At 41.4% G+C, this 19,498-nt stretch overlaps 1 protein-coding gene across 1 annotated transcript; it reads left to right on the top strand.

Annotated features, from left to right (window-relative positions):
- Nucleotides 1-7,869: 7,869 nt before the first annotated feature.
- Nucleotides 7,870-12,161, top strand: LOC124684012 (GDSL esterase/lipase At4g26790-like). The gene is made up of 2 exons (XM_047218423.1): nucleotides 7,870-8,292; nucleotides 11,432-12,161. The coding sequence occupies exons 1-2, from the start codon at nucleotides 7,870-7,872 to the stop codon at nucleotides 12,113-12,115; spliced, it is 1,107 nt and encodes a 368-aa protein (XP_047074379.1). The 3' UTR covers nucleotides 12,116-12,161.
- The last annotated feature ends 7,337 nt before the right edge of the window (nucleotides 12,162-19,498 follow it).

Below are 19,498 nucleotides of genomic sequence, written 5' to 3'. Positions count from 1 at the left end.
CGAAGAAAAATTTAATCCTGCATAGAAGGTTTGGATGATCATCCAAGTAGTTAGTCCATGGGTAGGGCAATTCTTTACCAAATATTTCATTCTTTCCCATGCATGGGCAACATGTTCATTATCCAATTGCTTAAAATTCATAATGCTACTTCTCAAAGATATAATTTTAGCAGGAGGATAATATCTACCAATGAAAGCATCTTTACATTTAGTCCATGAATCAATACTATTCTTAGGCAAAGATAGCAACCAATCTTTAGCTCTTCCTCTTAAGAAGAAAGGAAACAATTTCAATTTTATAATGTCACCATCTACATCCTTATACTTTTTCATTTCACAAAGTTCAACAAAATTATTAAGGTGGGCAGCAGCATCATCAGAACTAACACCAGAAAATTGCTCTCTCATAACAAGATTTAGTAAAGCAGGTTTAATTTCAAAAAATTCTGCTGTAGTAGCAGGTGGAGCAATAGGTGTGCATAGGAAATCATTATTATTTGTGCTAGTGAAGTCACACAAATTAGTATTCTTAGGAGTACCCATTTTAGCAGTAGTAAATAAAGCAAACTAAATAAAGCAAATGCAAGTAACTAATTTTTTTGTGTTTTTAATATAGAGAACGCAAACAAGATAAATGAAATAAAGTAAAGCAACTAATTTTTTTGTGTTTTTGATATAAAGAACAAACAAAGCAGTAAATAAAATAAAGCAAAACAAAAACAAAGTAAAGAGATTGGATGTAGGAGACTCCCCTTGCAGCGTGTCTTGATCTCCCCGGCAACGGCGCCAGAAAATATCTTGCTGGCGTGTAGTTGACACACGTCTGTTGGGAACCCCAAGAGGAAGGTGTGATGCGTACAGCAGCAAGTTTTTCCTCAGTAAGAAACCAAGGTTATCGAACCAGTAGGAGTCAAGGAACACGTGAAGGTTGTTGGTGACGGAGTGTAGTGCGGCGCAACACCAGGGATTCCGGCGCCAACGTGGAACCTGCACAACACAATCACAATACTTTGCCCCAACTTAACGAGTGAGGTTGTCAATCTCACCGGCTTGCTGTAAACAAAGGATTAAATGTATAGTGTGGAAGATGATGTTTGTTTGCGAAGAACAGTAAAGAACAAGTATTGCAGGAGATTGTATTTCAGATGTAAAAGAATGGACCGGGGTCCACAGTTCACTAGTGGTGTCTCTCCGATAAGAAATAGCATGTTGGGTGAACAAATTACAGTTGGGCAATTGACAAATAGAGATGGCATAACAATGCACATACATATCACGATGACTACTATGAGATTTAATCAGGGCATTACGACAAAGTACATAGACCGCTATCCAGCATGCATCTATGCCTAAAAACTCCACCTTCAGGTTAGCATCCGCACCCCTTCCAGTATTAAGTTGCAAACAATAGAAAATTGCATTAAGTATGGTGCGTAATGTAATCAACACAAATATCCTTAGACAAAGCATTGATGTTTTATCCCTAGTGGCAACAGCACATCCACAACCTTAGAACTTTACGTCACTGTCCCAGATTCAATGGAGGCATGAACCCACTATCGAGCATAAATACTCCCTCTTGGAGTTACAAGTATCAACTTGGCCAGAGCCTCTACAAGCAACGGAGAGCATGCAAGAACATAAACAACACATATATGATAGATTGATAATCAACTTGACATAGTATTCCATATTCATCGGATCCCAACAAACACAACATGTAGCATTACAAATAGATGATCTTGATCATGATAGGCAGCTCACAAGATCTAACATGATAGCACAATGAGGAGAAGACAACCATCTAGCTACTGCTATGGACCCATAGTCCAGGGGTGAACTACTCACACATCAATCCGGAGGCGATCATGGTGATGAAGAGTCCTCCGGGAGATGATTCCCCTCTCCGGCAGGGTGCCGAAGGCGATCTCCTGAATCCCCCAAGATGGGATTGGCGGCGGCGGCGTCTCTGGAAGGTTTTCCGTATCGTGGCTCTCGGTACATGGGTTTTCGCGACGAAGGCTATAAGTAGGCGGAAGGGTAGGGTTGGAGGCGGCGCGGGGGCCCCGCACCATAGGGCGGCACGGGCCCGACCCAGGCCGCGCGGCCCTGTGGTGTCGGTGCCTCGTCGCCCCACTTCGTATTCCCTTCGGTCTTCTGGAAGCTGCGTGGAAAAATAAGACCCTGGGCGTTGATTTCGTCCAATTCCGAGAGTATTTTCTTTGTAGGATTTCTGAAACCAAAAACAGCAGAAAACAGCAACTGGCTCTTCGGCATCTCGTCAATAGGTTAGTGCCGGAAAATACATAATAATGACATAAAGTGTGTATAAAACATGTGAGTATCATCATAAAAGTAGCATGGAACATAAGAAATTATAGATACGTTTGAGACGTATCACATCCCCTCTTCATCAACAAAGCAATAGGTCATCTTTCTATGCGCTATATTTGTTTGCATTATACGCTATGTGTTGTTCTTGGAGCATCCTTATTTTTGTTTTTAGTTTTATTTTGTTTTGTTTGCTGTGACATATTGTTGGATCCCAGCATATTTGTTTTGGAGAGAGACACGCTCCGTTTTAATTGCATAGAACACTCTAGTTTTTGCTCTTATTGTTCTGCGAGTATTCTAGTTTTCTAGCACTGCATTTAGCTCTTGGTTTTCTATTCTTATTTTGTTCAGAGTTTGTTAGTTTTCCTTATTTATGTATGATTAGCTCTCTGGTCTTTATTGATTATTATCTATGAGAGTTGTTTCAAGTAAATTGATTGGTGTTGGAGACGAGTAAAATATTTCATGCTTATAGTGATGCAAAATAAAGCTTGTCTAGACTGTGGTATAGACTTTGGCATGTCATGTTGGATGTTATTCTTGTCATATGCTTAGTATTTATTGTTGTAGCATGACTTGTCGCAAATAGCTGAGAGTGCTTAATGTGCTATTGAAAGAATCATGTATTTTTTCTATCATACAAAGCATAATATTGTGGTATTCTCCTTTGATGCTTTATTGGGTTGACTTGGCGCATGTTTACATCATGTTATGACTACAACCAGTCAACTAAAGCCTCTATGATATAACTTTATGCTTTTATTAATAATGTTTTGTCGCTATGCATGATTATGACCGTTATTGCTCTCTTATTTGGTCGCCTTCGTCTGTACTAAGTATGAGCTCTACTCGTGCATCCAACCACCAAAAATCAAAGTTTGCCAATTGTGTACACCATATCTACCTACTAGCATCATTGCTATTCCAATTATATTCATCATGTTTTTATTTATCTTCCAAATTTAATTTTGTCATGAGAAAATTAGTTAGTAAAGCTCCCACAAACTTGATGACATATTTACTTTCTTGCACTTAATAAACTTGAGCCATTGTGACTATCTTATGATTATATGCTTGCAAATTACGAGTTGGGAGTTAGCACAACCATGCTTTCATGGGGAACACTTTCAACATTGCACTTATTTCTATTTAGTTGATATCCTGTTATTTTGTTTATGGATGCCTAGCGGTGTGAAATAAAATGAAAACTTGTAAGTCCATGGAGTTTGTATATATGTTAGAGAAACTCTTGGGCGGCTAACTTAAGCCATACATCATTCATGGTGGAAATTTACAGCGAACCTTAGTGATCATTCTATGATGCATGTTCAATAAAAAGCTATGCCCATAGTAAATAAAAGGATTGCTGAGATGCTCATTGTCTGTTTGTCTTATCATTTTGGTATGGGATTGCTCCTATATCAAAAGGAGTACTTCTATATCATGGGGTAGGAGGTACTCTGTTGGCGTTCTCAATGATACATGTATACTTACAATGATAAGAACTTATTTGGGACCTAAGTTGAGTAGCATGAGGTTTGGGTACTCGTATTCAAGGGGCACGAGATTTTCAACTTGTGATTTATCAAGCATATAACTCATATTTGCCCTCACATTAACTTTAACCATTCAAGATGCTTATGATAGGGGTAATGAGAGCTAAAAGCTAATGAGTACCATACTTTTTGGAAGGTTTATAAACTTTTTAATCTTGCTTCCTTCTTCGAAGGACCTTTCTTTTACTTTTATGTTGAGTCTTTATCTTCTTGCTTTATGCACCAATTAAGAGAGCATAGTTGTCATTCTTAGTATAATGTGCATAGTCACAAAATTATTATTGATTGATTCACGGTTATGCTATTGATTGTTCTTAAATTACTTGTATCTAGTCGCCCTTTGAACTTTAAAGGTGTCTTATCATTTATGTTTTGCTACTTCATAAAGGACAAGTTGAGTATCACTTTGCTATGTTTTCTCTATGCTCATAAATAAACAGTTGCTTTCAATGCACAATTATTCATGATCCTTTGTTTGAGTTACTTCTCATGTTATAACATAGTTGCTAAGTTCTATTGTTAGAATTATATCTATCATGTCTATGTTTAGAGTACTTTGATCCCAGCTCACAATGCTTTACAATAACTTGATCAAGATTATGTTGACTTCATGTCACCTCAAAAATTATTTTTGTTATCACTTATCTACTCGAGGACGAGCAAGAGTTAAGCTTGGGGATGCTTGATACGTCGCAAACGTATCTATAATTTTTGATGCTCCATGCTTGTTTTACACCAATTTATATATGATTCGCTTACACTTCGTTACACTTTTATATATATTTTCCGGCACTAACCTATTAATAAGATGCCACAATGTCAGTTCCCTGTTTTTTGCTGTTTTTTATTTCAGAAAGTTGTACATGCAATTTTCTTGGAATTGGACGAAACAAAAGCCGAAGTCAATATTTCACCGTAACGAAGACAAAGTCCAGAGGGGGGACGAGGAGGCGCCACAGGGCGGCCAGACCACCCCATGGAGCGGCCAAGGGTCGGCCCGCGCCAAGGGGTGGCGTGGCCCCCTAGGCAGCCACCGACCTCGCCTTTCTGCCTATTTATTCACGATCTCGGGAAAAACCTAAACATCCGAGCCTCCATCCATGAAAAGTTTCATCGCAGCTGCAATCGCAGACCCTAGCTCGGGAGGGTTCTGAAGCTCTTCCCGGCACCCTGCCGGAGAGGGAGATCATCACCGGAGGCCTCTACATCGCCATGCCTGCCTCCGAAATGATGTGTGAGTAGTTCATCCCTTCACTATGAGTCCATAGCAGTAGCTAGATGGTTGTCTTCTCCAATTTGCGCCTCATGTTTAGATCTTGTGAGCTGCCTATCATGATCAAGATCATCTTTATGTAATGCTACATGTTGTGTTTGTTGGGATCCGATGAATATGGAATACTATGCTGAGATCGATTATATATACTTATCATATGTTATTTGTAATCTTGCATGCTCTCCGTTGCTAGTAGATACTCTGGCCAAGTAAATGCTTGTGACTCCAAGAGGGAGTATTTATGCTTGATAGTGGGTTCATGCTTCTAGTTTTCTGGAAGAGTGACAATGACTTCTAAGATTGTATATGTGCAATTGCTACTAGGGAGAAAACAACAATGTTTTATCCAAGGGTAATTCTATTGTTTACTTTACACACATTATTTAATGCGATAATCCGTTGCTTGCAACTTAATACTGAAAGGGGTTCGGATGATAACCGGAAGGTGGATTATTAGCCGTAGACGCAGTTGGATTACACTCTATGTATTATGTTGTATTACCCAAATGAATCTCATAGTAATCATCTTGTCATGTATGGTCTTTATTCTGTCAATTGCCTAGCTGTAATTTGTTCACCCAGGATGTTATTTATCTTTATGGAGAGACACCTCTAGTGAACTGTGGACCCCGTTCCTTTCTTTTACACTGCAAATACCTGTTTTGTTATATTTCCAACAATCATCATCTTTCGACACTATACGGTTAATTCTTTGTCTTCAGCAAAACCGGTGAGATTGACAACCTCACTGTAAGTTGGGGCAAAGTATTTTTGTTGTGTTGTGTGCAGGTTCTACGTTGTTGCTGACGCCGGTAGTGCGCGCTGCCAATAGTCAGCTAGCAACACCTTCAGAAATCACGGCTTTCTCCTACTGGTCGATTAAACATTGGTTTCTTACTGAGAGATAACTTGCTACTATGCTCATCATACCTTCCTTTTGGGGTTCCCCAACGATGTGCAATCTGCGCTCATCAGTCCTCTGTGGCCTCGTACCAGCCATCGGCGGCCTCGTACCAGCCACCCTCGTCCGCCTCCATCATCTTCGCGTCCTCTACCATCTTCGCCGCCCCCTCGGCCGCAACGCGGATCGCCTCATCGTCGGTGACCCATCGCGCGTCCTGCCGCTCCTCCTTTGTCGTCCGCGGGAACCTAGCGCGGGTGGCGAGGGAGAGCTTCACCCACGTGGTCTGCAGAATGCGCGGCATGATGACGGAGAAGGAGAGGGCGCCAGAGAAGGTAGAGGGAGAGAAGGGTGGCGGAGGCTGCTGTGAGCTGTGCGAGGCCGCGCGCGGTGCCTTTTATGGCCGGCGGCCTTAGCGGAAAAATTGGGCGCGAGCGCGCGCCCTAGTGCTATTTCGGAAACTTTCCTGCGCATTCTCCTGCCCGCCATTGTTGTCCCGTTGAGGCCTGCCATGGCGCAGGGCCTTCCAGAGAAGACAAACCACGTGGCGTCTTTTTGGGTCGTCGCGTTGGACGCAGCGTGCGACCCAAACGAACACGTGGATGAGGCTCGCTGTCCGCGTGTTCGTACAACCACCCAAACGGTCACACTCGGACGCGCGGCCGCGCCGGTTTGGGTCTCCCCGTTGGAGATGCCCTCTTGCTCGCGGTTGCGAGTTTCTCTCGTTGCTATGCTCGTTCACAGTTATAGAAGATCCTACAGTGAATTTAATGTGTATACAAGGAAAAGAAACGGTGCAATGTGAACTCTTCAAGTCTCTCTATAGTATATGATGTGGTAACTTCAGAAACGGTACCGAAAGGATGATTGGTGTGACCGGTCTAAGAGCAACTCTAATAGTATAGCTGGTTGTTCGCTATAAGTAAGATGCTATACTATCCGTAGTTAATTTGTAGCCAATAAGTATAATAGTTGGCTTTAAGAAATACTCCCTCCGTTCTAAAATGTAAGGCGCTTAAGAATTAGTCAAAAATCAACGTTTTAAAGTTTGACCAAGTTTGTACATAAAAATATGAACATTTACAAGACTAAATTATTATCAATAGTTTCACCATAAAGTATATTTTCTTATATGTTAATTTGATATTATAGATTTAAATAATTTTTCCTAAATATTTGGCCAAAGTTTGTAAGGTTTGACTTTTGACCAATCCCTAGATGCCTTACATTTTGGGACGGAGGGTGTACTAATTTTTCAATGCATGATCCATCTTTCATTCACACAAATTATCTAGTAGCATGTGCTAGACCTAACTCTTGCATTAGAGCTCACTTACATTCTTTTTCCTCTTCTCTCTCCTCCAACTCGACAAAAATATATTATTTTAATAATTATAGGCAGCTGACTAGAACTAACGGCTCTAATAGCTGATTTGAAAATATATATAAACCGATACTACATTAGGCTAACAACGGATATTAATTACATGTCTTAATATCCACCTCTAACTCCTCGCATGCGCTACTCCGGCTGTATAGTAAATTACCAATGCATGCATTAACTCCTTGCTGCTAATTCCGAAAAGACCCAAGTAATCGGTTTCAGGTACTCCGTACTACATATTTCCGAACAGTGGGGGGCAGGGTAATGCGCCTCTTGGCGCAACTTTGAAAGCCTCCTCGTCGGTCGTCCCAGCCCACACCTGACACCTCGTACCTATTTAATGGCGAGCCTAGGCGCACCTGCAACTGCAAGCCGCGCTCCTTGACCACATGCATAAGCAGCCACAGCGCGCGCGCCATCGATGGCGTTTCTCCAGGCAAGGTTGTCGTCGACGGCGGTGGCGGTTCTGCTGCTGCTCGTGGCCGCGGTAGAGGTACAAATGCTCGTCGTCGACGCAGCATCGGCGTCGGCAAAGAAGCCGGTGGTGCCGGCGGTGATCGTGTTCGGGGACTCGACGGTGGACACAGGCAACAACAACGCGATCAACACGGTGCTGAAGAGCAACTTCCCGCCGTACGGGCGCGACCTGCACCTTCCGGGCGGCGGCGCCACGGGGCGGTTCTGCAACGGTCGCATGCCACCGGACTTCGTCTCCGAGGCGCTCGGCCTGCCGTTGCTCGTGCCGGCGTACCTCGACCCCGCCTACAGTATCAAGGACTTCGCCACGGGTGTCGTCTTCGCCTCCGCCGGCAGCGGCCTCAACAACAGCACCGCCAGCGTTCTGGTACGTACCATATCCATGTATATATCAACCTGCAGCTCCCGGGTCCATGGCACTACAAGTCAACAACAACTCTTAGCAAACTTCTTACTGATCCGTTTGATACCTCAACAAACTTCTCACTAATCTGTAGTAAAATTATCACGCACACAGCTATGCTACCAGCTACGGAAATGCTACTCGTATTGTTTGCGTAAGGGGTCCATATGCAATTCCGATGACCTAATATTCAGTATGCATTTTGAGGAATCCGGTCATTTAAGTTACTAACGTAATACACACGTACAGGTCCATATATAGGAACCTGGTCCATTATATATAGGAAATACACATGCCAGTTGAGTCATGCATGCGTTAGAAAATCAATTTCTATAGACGTATTTTCAATAAACAATGACCTGAAAACTCTTTTAAAGCCTCGGTCAAGGTCAATCGTCTCACCCATATGTTTTGATGATGTCTTGATCAAGGGACCAGTGAGATGACTGAAATTCACTCACCTCCGTCCACCAATAAGGATAGCATTATACTCTCTACGTTCACAAATATAAGATGTATTAGACATTTTAAAGTGAACTAGATAAACACATAATAAGTGATGAATATACTAAGAGCTAAAATATTCTAGAAAAGGAAAAAGGGAAAATTGAACGGAGGGCGTATTTTACTAACTCAAACATTCTAGAATTTGATCAATTTTATAAGAAAAGGAAAAAAGTAGCAACATGTATGCCATTAAATTTGGTCTACCATATAACATATTTTAAGATGAATCTAGCGATATTAATTTGATGTCATAAATGCTTCGATATATATTACTTATCGATAATATGGATGTAAGTTTAGCAAAAATATATCTACAATGTATTTGTCCTTCCTCACGCACTTCTACCCCCCTTAGATCTTTTGTAATTCTTTGTACTTGGGACCTGCTCCCTTATTATATATAAAAAAATCTATACCGTAGGGGATTCCCCTACGGTCATGCCCCTCAAAAAAAAAAATCTACAATTCTAGATACATCCACGCGGTTCATATTAATCGGAGGAAGTAGTATTTTTTCGTACATATAAACTTGGTAAAATTCTTAAGATGAGGGTAAAAATACACTTATTCGTAGACAAAGGCAGCACACCCAGACGATTTGCTTGGAGATTTGCAGGATGACATTACCGTGAGAATCTAAGAGTGAAAACTGTCTGCTAGTTTCTTGTCTAAATATGTCTCAAAGAGTCTGCTTTTTCTTAATTTTTAACATTAGATGAGTGTGCAAGAAAAAACATACACCACACACATCAATAATAGCATGTTTAAGAGTCGCGAGAATCTGGATTATTGGCGAGCCCACCTGCAGCATGCTGTTCATGCACGTCTGCACTGGGACACGGAACTGTCCTCCCGATATACTCCATAGGGACATCTGAGGATAGCAGATTCGCGAGCAGACATGGAATTTCATACTTTCAGGTTTTACGTCTATATCGATCCACCATCAGGTTTGACGGATAATTAATCAAACGGAAAACTTGAATAGAGCCAGGTGCGCAGAGCGACCTTCACATTTTTTATATTTCTTAAATTATACATTATTTTGATTCGATTTTATTGCAAGTCACTGAAAATAAAAAAATAGAATGGGAAAATAGTTTAGTTTTTTGCAATTTAAAATTATTTTAACATTCAAAATATTTTTTAAATATATATAATGACATAAAAAATCTGAAATATTTTTCCCACATTCTAGTTTTTATGTTTAAAGGATCTGTAAATTTTCAAGTTTTAAGATTATGTGGTGTGAGATATGGGTGTATATTGAGCACCTGCTCTGCAAGTCCCCTCTCTTAATAATACTCCATGCACATGGACAATTTGACATATAACCTTTGCTAATTAGCAAAGCATTCTGTTGGTTTTCTTTTTAAACACAGTACAAACGTAGACGCTCACATACACGCGCATACACTCACCCCTATGAACGCACACACGCACACTTCATCCCTATGAGCACCTCTAGAAGACTGAGCCAGTGGATTGGATCTTGAATTTAGACGCATCGCTGTCAATGGGAACATCGCCTCCCACTTCCCACTGAATGAATATTTCGCCTTTATGAGACACACGGATGTCAAACCATGGCTGGGTGTATAACCACCCTCGTAGCCACCCAACCTCAGGTTGGTTCTCGTTGATGGTTTTTTTGTACATGGAGTTCTCTTGTTTGTTGATGTCACCTCCTCTAGAAATAGATGACAATATGACATCAACAACCAAGAGACTTTGAGCAAACATCTCTCCCTTCCGAAGCGAGCAGCTAACTGCATGAAGAGGCATTAGTTCTATTCCATTCAGTGGTCGGAATGGCCTATCGACCGTTGCAAGTTGGTCTAGCAACCTGCGTGCAGCTGTGGTTCATAGTCAGCCGATCAGCCGATGTTCCTCAATGTATACCCTGTCCTGTCTTGTTCTGACTGCTAAGAAGCTTCTTGCTAGGCACTTCTAGGTCCAGAGCCAAAAGAGTTCTGTACTATATGATCAGACACCATTTTCTGTTCCTTCCGCTCCCTTCTGCTGGCGATGTCCATATGCTGGGGAACGACATTTTTCGATCTACTGACACATCGTATTTTTATCTGAATTTGGCGCCATCGTGGTTTCTGTAGAATTTACGACCCAACTAGTTCAACTCATACATCCTACAGTAGGTGCTGTACTCTATTTGACGCCATCGTATTCATATCGTGGTCAGTGTAGAATTTATGAGTCAAATGGTACTATGGACTGTCAGTTTGGTTATTAGTTGCTCTCATCAACTAGCCATACCCATCTTTCCTGGACTAGAATCTAATCAATCTATGCACAGCGAGAATGTACTGGTGGCGTGCTAACCGAATCGAATATACAGTAAAACTGTGCTATATGCAAAAGGGTACAGTCTCTATTTAGAATTGAGGATACCAGGATTCTTCCAGAAAATAATTATTTTTGCTAAATTTGTAAGTAAATTTCAGCTAAATTTGTAAGTAAATTTCAGCTAAATTTGTAAGTCAATCAGTGTTCAGTTTCAGAAGGAAACCTGAAATGCTGCTGACAATATGGCTCAATATACACTAACTCTTCTCCCTACGGATGAACACATATGCAGGCGGTGCTCCCGCTATGGAAGGAGGTGGAGTACTTCCAGGAGTACCAGCAGCGGCTAGCGGAGCACGTCGGGCCCGATGGCGCCAAGCACATCGTCTCCAACGCCGCCTACATCGTCAGCGTCGGCACCAATGACTTCCTGGAGAACTACTACCTCCTGGTCACCGGCCGGTTCCTGGAGTACAGCATGTCCGAGTACACCGACTTCCTCGTCGCGCGCGCCGAGGAGTTCCTGACGACCATCTACAGGCTGGGCGCGCGGCGGGTCACCTTCGCGGGGCTGCCGGCCATGGGGTGCCTGCCGCTGGAGCGCACTCTCAACGTGATCCGCGGCGGCGGCTGCAACGAGGAGTACAACATGGTGGCTAGGGAATACAACGTCAGGGTCAACGCCATGATGGCCAGGCTCCGGGCCAAGCTCCAAGGGTTCAGGCTCGCCTACGTCGACGTCTACAATAGCATGGTGGACGTCATCAGCCATCCCGAGAAGCTCGGGCTGGAGAACGTCTCCGAAGGGTGCTGCGCCACGGGGAAGGTCGAGATGGCCTACCTCTGCAACGACGTCTCCCCGTTCACATGCCACGATGCTGGCAAGTACTTCTTCTGGGACTCGTTCCATCCCACCGAGAAGCTCAACCGCTTCTTCTCCACAGGGATCACCAAGGCTCTCCTAGAGATACTCTAGCAGATCCCCGTATCCCGTGGCATTAAAAAATACGGAAAAAGGCACGATAAACGCGTTTGAAGGACTGCCGCACCTCTGGCGGGACCTTAAATCTCGTATGCAACATTTCAGCACATAGTTTCTGAAGTGCAACAATGGCCGCAATATAAACTTAAATTTTAATGTTTTAAAGAACATACATTGCAACAATTCTTTAAATTACATCAATATCTCAAATCCACATAACTAAATGAATAACGAATGGTTCAGAATACAAATAATGGTTCCAATTCCATAGAAATTAATATGAAATAAAATAAATAGAAGTGACACATCATTCCTCTGACAGTGGTGCTCAATGAGATCAATCTGAAATAAATTGTGGGTGCCGGAGCTTTCTTTTTAAAACATAATATATTAGCAAGCATGCCACCTCATTAAAAACCATCCAGTCCCAGCTTTAGGTACCCTTGTAAGGATAAGAATGCGTAAGAAACCTGCTGCTTACACATCAGATAAAACTATTACATCATTCGCAAGTTTGCTAAGGATAAACCTAGGAGGTTCTTTGACCCAAATACAAGAATTACTAGAAATAAAAGCATCCTTAGCAAGCTCATGAGCTACCTGATTTGCTTCCTTATTACAATGATCACTAGTCACCAAGTTAAAACCACTCCAGAGGATCATGCAATCATCATATATAGCGGCATAAGATTTCGCCGAAAACCCCCCGTCCTTCATGGTCTCTACCACTTGCATACAATATGGTTGCACAATAAGATTATTGCTTCCAATATATTGCGCCAGCCTCAAACCATCTCTGAAAGCATAAGCTTCAGCCATTGAAGCATCAACTAAACATGTTACCTACAGCAGCAAAATATTCAAGATATACTCAACCAAACAAAATTCTACTTGGATAGGCGAAGGAGTCACATACCGGAGAGCAAATGTGCCAAATTTCAGACAGAAATCTGGGCTGAGCAAAGAGATCGAGAAATCCTGAGCTCTTGAGCAAAAACGCGAGTGAGAGAAAGCTGGTTCGAGTTTTTTCGGGAGAGAGAAGATGCTGGGAGAAAGAGATGAAATAGTGGGGCAAGGAGGGGCCCACACCACAGGGTGGCGCGCCCCCCTTGCTGGCCGCGCCGGCCTGTGGTGTGGCACCCTGTGGTGCCCCACAGGTCATCCTCTGGTACTCCCAGGTGCCTCGTCGAAAAATAGGACCAACGGTGTAATTTTTGCGAATTTTTGAAAACTTTGAAAAATGCACATTTCTGGGTATTAAGTTTATTATTACTAGCCAGAAATTTTTTTGAAATCTCCAATTAACTAAGGAACTTTGCAAATTAAAAGTGCTACAGCAACTAGAGCAAGTGGAGGAAGAAAGAGATGTTGTTTACCTCCTCTATGCATATAAAAAGTATTTGTTAACAAGGTTGATCAAGTCTTGCCACCAAATAAATTTTACATAGCATATGAAGAAATAAACCTCAAATCAATCATGTTACCTTGAATTGTATTTATATGGATCCAATCATAAGAGTTTGATATTCTTCTTTAGGCTCATATATAGGACAATCAATAGTTCCAACTTTGATAGTTCTCACATTAGAAATAGTATTAACTCCGCACGCTTTTTCAATCCTCTTGGGGAAATAGACGGTGTGTTCCTTATCATCAACATTGAAAGTAACCTTTCCTTTATTGCAATCAATAACAGCCCCTGCGGTGTTAAGAAAAGGTCTCCCAAGAATAATAGACATATTATCATCTTCGGGCATTTCCAACACAACAAAATCAGTTAATATCAAGCGGTTATTAGTAACTTGAACAGGAACATCCTCACATATACCAACAGGAATAGCAGTAGATTTATCAGCCATTTGCAAAGATATATCAGTAGGTATCAACTTATCTAAGTAAAGTCTCTTATAAAGAGAAAAAGGCATAACACTAACACCGGCGCCCAAGTCACATAGAGCAGTTTTAACATAATTATTCTTAATAGAACAAGAAATAGTAAGTATACCTGGGTCGCCCAACTTCTTTGGAACTTTGCCATTGAAAGAGTAATTAGCAAGCATAGTGGAAATTTCCTCATTGGGGATTTTCCTTTTGTTAGTAACAATATCTTTCATATACTTTGAATAAGGAGGCAATTTAATAGCATCAGTCAAAGGGATTTGCAAGAATAAAGGTTTCATCCAATCACAAAATTTATTATAGTGTTCTTCTTCCTTTGATTTTAGTTTCTTAGCAGGAAAAGACATTTGCTTTTGAACCCAAGGTTCTCTTTCATTACCATGTTTCTCAGCAATAAAATCTTCTTTAGTATACTTTTTATTTTTAGCATGCTTTTCAGGTTCTTCTTCAACCTCTTCTTTATCAGGAGTATCATTCTTATCATTATCTTTATCATGTTCATTACCACTTTCAGTTTCAGCATCAGAAATAGAAATACTATTAGGATTGATGGCGTGTATTTCACACGTTCGTTGGGCAACCCCAAGAGGAAGGTATGATGAGCACAGCAGCAAGTTTTCCCTCAGAAAGAAACCAAGGTTTATCGAACCAGGAGGAGCCAAGAAGCACGTTGAAGGTTGATGGCGGCGGGATGTAGTGCGGCGCAACACCAGGGATTCCGGCGCCAACGTGGAACCTGCACAACACAACCAAAGTACTTTGCCCCAACGAAACAGTGAGGTTGTCAATCTCACCGGCTTGCTGTAACAAAGGATTAACCGTATTGTGTGGAAGATGATTGTTTGCAGAAAAGAGTAGAACAAGTATTGCAGTAGATTGTATTTCAGTAAAGAGAATTGGACCGGGGTCCACAGTTCACTAGAGGTGTCTCTCCCATAAGACGAACAGCATGTTGGGTGAACAAATTACGGTTGGGCAATTGACAAATAAAGAGAGCATGACAATGCACATACATATCATGATGAGTATAGTGAGATTTAATTGGGCATTACGACAAAGTACATAGACCGCCATCCAACCGCATCTATGCCTAAAAAGTCCACCTTCGGGTTATCATCCGAACCCCTTCCAGTATTAAGTTGCAAAGCAACAGACAATTGCATTAAGTATGGTGCGTAATGTAATCAACAACTACATCCTTAGACATAGCATCAATGTTTTATCCCTAGTGGCAACAGCACAACACAACCTTAGAACTTTATGTCACTTCGTCCCAGGTGTCAATGCGGGCATGAACCCACTATCGAGCATAAGTACTCCCTCTTGGAGTTAAAAGCATCTACTTGGCCGGAGCATCTACTAGTAACGGAGAGCATGCAAGATCATAAACAACACATGTATAACTTTGATAATCAACATAACAAGTATTCTCTATTCATCGGATCCCAACAAACGCAACATATAGAATTACATATAGATGATCTTGATCATGATAGGCAGCTCACAAGATCCGACAATGATAGCACAATGGGGAGAAGACAACCATCTAGCTACTGCTATGGACCCATAGTCCAGGGGTAGACTACTCACACATCACGCCGGAGGCGACCATGGCGGTGTAGAGTCCTCCGGGAGATGAATCCCCTCTCCGGCAGGGTGCCGGAGGCGATCTCCCGGATCCCCCGAGATGGGATCGGCGGCGACGGCGTCTCGCAATGTTTTCCGTATCGTGGCTCTCGGTGCCGGGGGTTTCGTCACGGAGGCTATTTGTAGGCGGAAGGGCAAGTCAAGAGGCGGCACGGGGGCCCACACCACGGGGCCGCGCGGCCAAGGGGGGCCGCGCCGCCCTAGGGTTTGGCTCCCCGTGGCCCCTCTTCGTCTCTCCTTCGGACTTCCGGAAGCTTCGTGAGAAAATAGGCCTCCGGGCTTTTATTTCGTCCAATTCCGAGAATATTTCTTTACTAGGATTTCTGAAACCAAAAACAGCGAAAACAGACAAGCGGCACTTCGGCATCTTGTTAATAGGTTAGTTCCGAGAAAATGCACGAATATGATATAAAGTGTGCATAAAACATGTAGATAACATCAATAATGTGGCATGGAACACAAGAAATTATCGATACGTTGGAGACGTATCAGCATCCCCAAGCTTAGTTACTGCTCGTCCCGAGCGGGTAAAACGATAACAAAGATAATTTACGGAGTGACATGCCATCATAAACTTGATCATACTATTTGTAAAGCATATGTAGTGAGTGCAGCGATCAAAACAATGGTGATTACATGAGTAAACAAGTGAATCATAAAGCAAAGACTTTTCATGAATAGCACTTCAAGACAAGCATCAATAAGTCTTGCATAAGAGTTAACTCATAAAGCAATAATTCAAAGTAAAGATATTGAAGCGACACAAAAGAAGATTAAGTTTCAGCGGTTGCTTTCAACTTGTAACATGTATATCTCATGGATATTGTCAACATAGAGTAATATAATAAGTGCAATAAGCAAGTATGTAGGAATCAATGCACAGTTCACACAAGTGTTTGCTTCTTGAGGTGGAGAGAAATAGGTGAACTGACTCAACATTGAAAGTAAAAGAATGGTCCTCATAGAGGAAAAGCATCGATTGCTATATTTGTGCTAGAGCTTTGATTTTGAAAACATGAAACAATTTTGTCAACGGTAGTAATAAAGCATATGCATCATGTAAATTATATCTTATAAGTTGCAAGCCTCATGCATAGTGTACTAATAGTGCCCGCACCTTGTCCTAATTAGCTTGGACTACCCGGATTATCACCGCAATACATATGCTTTAACCAAGTTTCACAAAGGGGTACCTCTATGCCGCCTGTACAAAGGTCTAAGGAGAAAGCTCGCATTTGGATTTCTCGCTTTTGATTATTCTCAACTTAGACATCCATACCGGGACAACATAGACAACAGATAATGGACTCCTCTTTTAATGCTTTAAGCATTCAACAACAATTAATTCTTTTCTCATTAGAGATTTGAGGATGTTTGTCCAAAACTGAAACTTCCACCATGGAACATGGCTTTAGTTAGCGGCCCAATGTTCTTCTCTCACAATATGCATGCTCAAACCATTCAACTCAGCGTAGATCGCCCTTACTTCGGACAAGACGAACATGCATAGCAACTCACATGAAATTCAACAATGAGTTGATGGCGTTCCCCGATAAACATGGTTATCGCACAACAAGCAACTTAATAAGAGATAAAGTGCATAATTACATATTCAATACCACAATAGTTTTTAAGCTATTTGTCCCATGAGCTATATATTGCAAAGGTGAATGATGGAATTTTAAAGGTAGCACTCAAGCAATTTACTTTGGAATGGCTGGAAAATACCATGTAGTAGGTAGGTATGGTGGACACAAATGGCATAGTGGTTGGCTCAAGTATTTTGGATGCATGAGAAGTATTCCCTCTCGATACAAGGTTTAGGGTAGCAAGGCTTGTTAGAAACAAACACAAGGATGAACCGGTGCAGCAAAACTCACATAAAAGACATATTGAAAACATTATAAAACTCTACACCGTCTTCCTTGTTGTTCAAACTCAATACTAGAAATTATCTAGACCTTAGAGAAACCAATTATGCAAACCAAATTTTAGCATGCTCTATGTATTTCTTCATTAATGGGTGCAAAGCATATGATGCAAGAGCTTAAACATGAGCACAACAATTGCCAAGTATCACATTACCCAAGACATTATAGCAATTACTACATGTATCATTTTCCAATTCCAACCATATAACAATTTAACGAAGGAGAAACTTCGCCATGAATACTATGAGTAGAAACCAAGGACATACTTGTCCATATGCTACAGCGGAGCGTGTATCTCTCCCATAAAGTGAATGCTAGGATCCATTTTATTCAAACAAAACAAAAACAGAAACAAACCGACGCTCCAAGAAAAAGCACATAAGATGTGATGGAATAAAAATATAGTTTCAGGGGAGGAACCTGATAATGTTGTCGATGAAGAAGGGGATGCCTTGGGCATCCCCAAGCTTAGACGCTTGAGTCTTCTTGATATATGCAGGGGTGAACCACCGGGTGCATCCCCAAGCTTAGAGCTTTCACTCTCCTTGATCATGTTGCATCATACTCCTCTCTTGATCCTTGAAAACTTCCTCCACACCAAACTCGAAACAACTCATTAGAGGGTTAGTGCACAATATAAATTGACATATTCAGAGGTGACACAATCATTCTTAACACTTCTGGACATTGCATAATGCTACTGGACATTAGTGGATCAAAGAAATTCATCCAACATAGCGAAAGAGGCAATGCGAAATAAAAGGCAGAATCTGTCAAAACAGAACAGTTCGTATTGACGAATTTTAAAATGGCACCAGACTTGCTCAAATGAAAATGCTCAAATTGAATGAAAGTTGCGTACATATCTGAGGATCATGCACGTAAATTGGCATAATTTTCTGAGCTTCCTGCAGGGCAGTGGGCTCAGATTCGTGACAGCAAAGAAATCTGGAACTGCGTAGTAATCCAAATCTAGTACTTACTTTTCTATCAACGGCTTAACTTGGCACAACAAAACTCAAAACTAAGATAAGGAGAGGTTGCTACAGTAGTAAACAACTTCCAAGACACAAAATAAAAACAAAGTACTGTAGGTAAAAACATGGGTTGTCTCCCATAAGCGCTTTTCTTTAACGCCTTTCAGCTAGGCGCGAAAGTGTGTATCAAGTAACATCGAGAGATGAAGCATCAACATCATAATTTGTTCTAATAATAGAATCATAAGGTACCTTCATTCTCTTTCTAGGGAAGTGTTCCATACCTTTCTTGAGAGGAAATTGATATTTTATATTACCTTCCCTCATATCAATAATAGCACCAACGAGTTCGAAGAAAAGGTCTTCCCAATATAATGGGACAAGATGCATTGCATTCAATATCCAAGACAACAAAATCAACGGGAACAAGATTATTGTTAACGGTAATGCGAACATTATCAACTTTACCCAAAGGTTTCTTTGTAGAATGATCAGCAAGATTAACATCCAAATAACAATTTTTCGGCGGTGGCAAGTCAAGCATATTATAAATTTTCTTAGGCATAACGAAATACTTGCACCAAGATCACATAAAGCATTACAATCAAAATCTTTAACCTTCATCTTAATGATGGGCTCCCAACCATCTTCTAGCTTTTTAGGAATAGAGGCTTCGCGCTCTAGTTTCTCTTCTCTAGCTTTTATGAGAGCATTTGTAATATGATGCGTGAAAGCCAAATTTATAGCACTAGCATTAGGACTTTTAGCAAGTTTTTGCAAGAACTTTATAACTTCAGAGATGTGGCAATCATCAAAATTCAAACCATTATAATCTAAAGCAATGGGATCATCATCCCCAATGTTGAAAAAAATTCAGCAGACTTTATCACGGGCAATTTCAGCGAGTTTTAGCAGTTTCGAGC

Source organism: Lolium rigidum, chromosome 1 (genome assembly GCF_022539505.1).
Source record: "Lolium rigidum isolate FL_2022 chromosome 1, APGP_CSIRO_Lrig_0.1, whole genome shotgun sequence".
Classification (NCBI taxonomy): domain Eukaryota; kingdom Viridiplantae; phylum Streptophyta; class Magnoliopsida; order Poales; family Poaceae; genus Lolium; species Lolium rigidum.
This window is presented reverse-complemented; position numbering and strand designations above follow the sequence as displayed.

Excerpts from the sequence above, each read along its gene's own strand:
- LOC124684012 (XM_047218423.1), top strand. The coding sequence starts at position 7,870 with ATGGCGTTTCTCCAGGCAAGGTTGTCGTCGACGGCGGTGGCGGTTCTG. Across the intron at positions 8,293-11,431 it reads ACAGCACCGCCAGCGTTCTG|GCGGTGCTCCCGCTATGGAA; the intron begins GTACGTACCATA and ends ACACATATGCAG.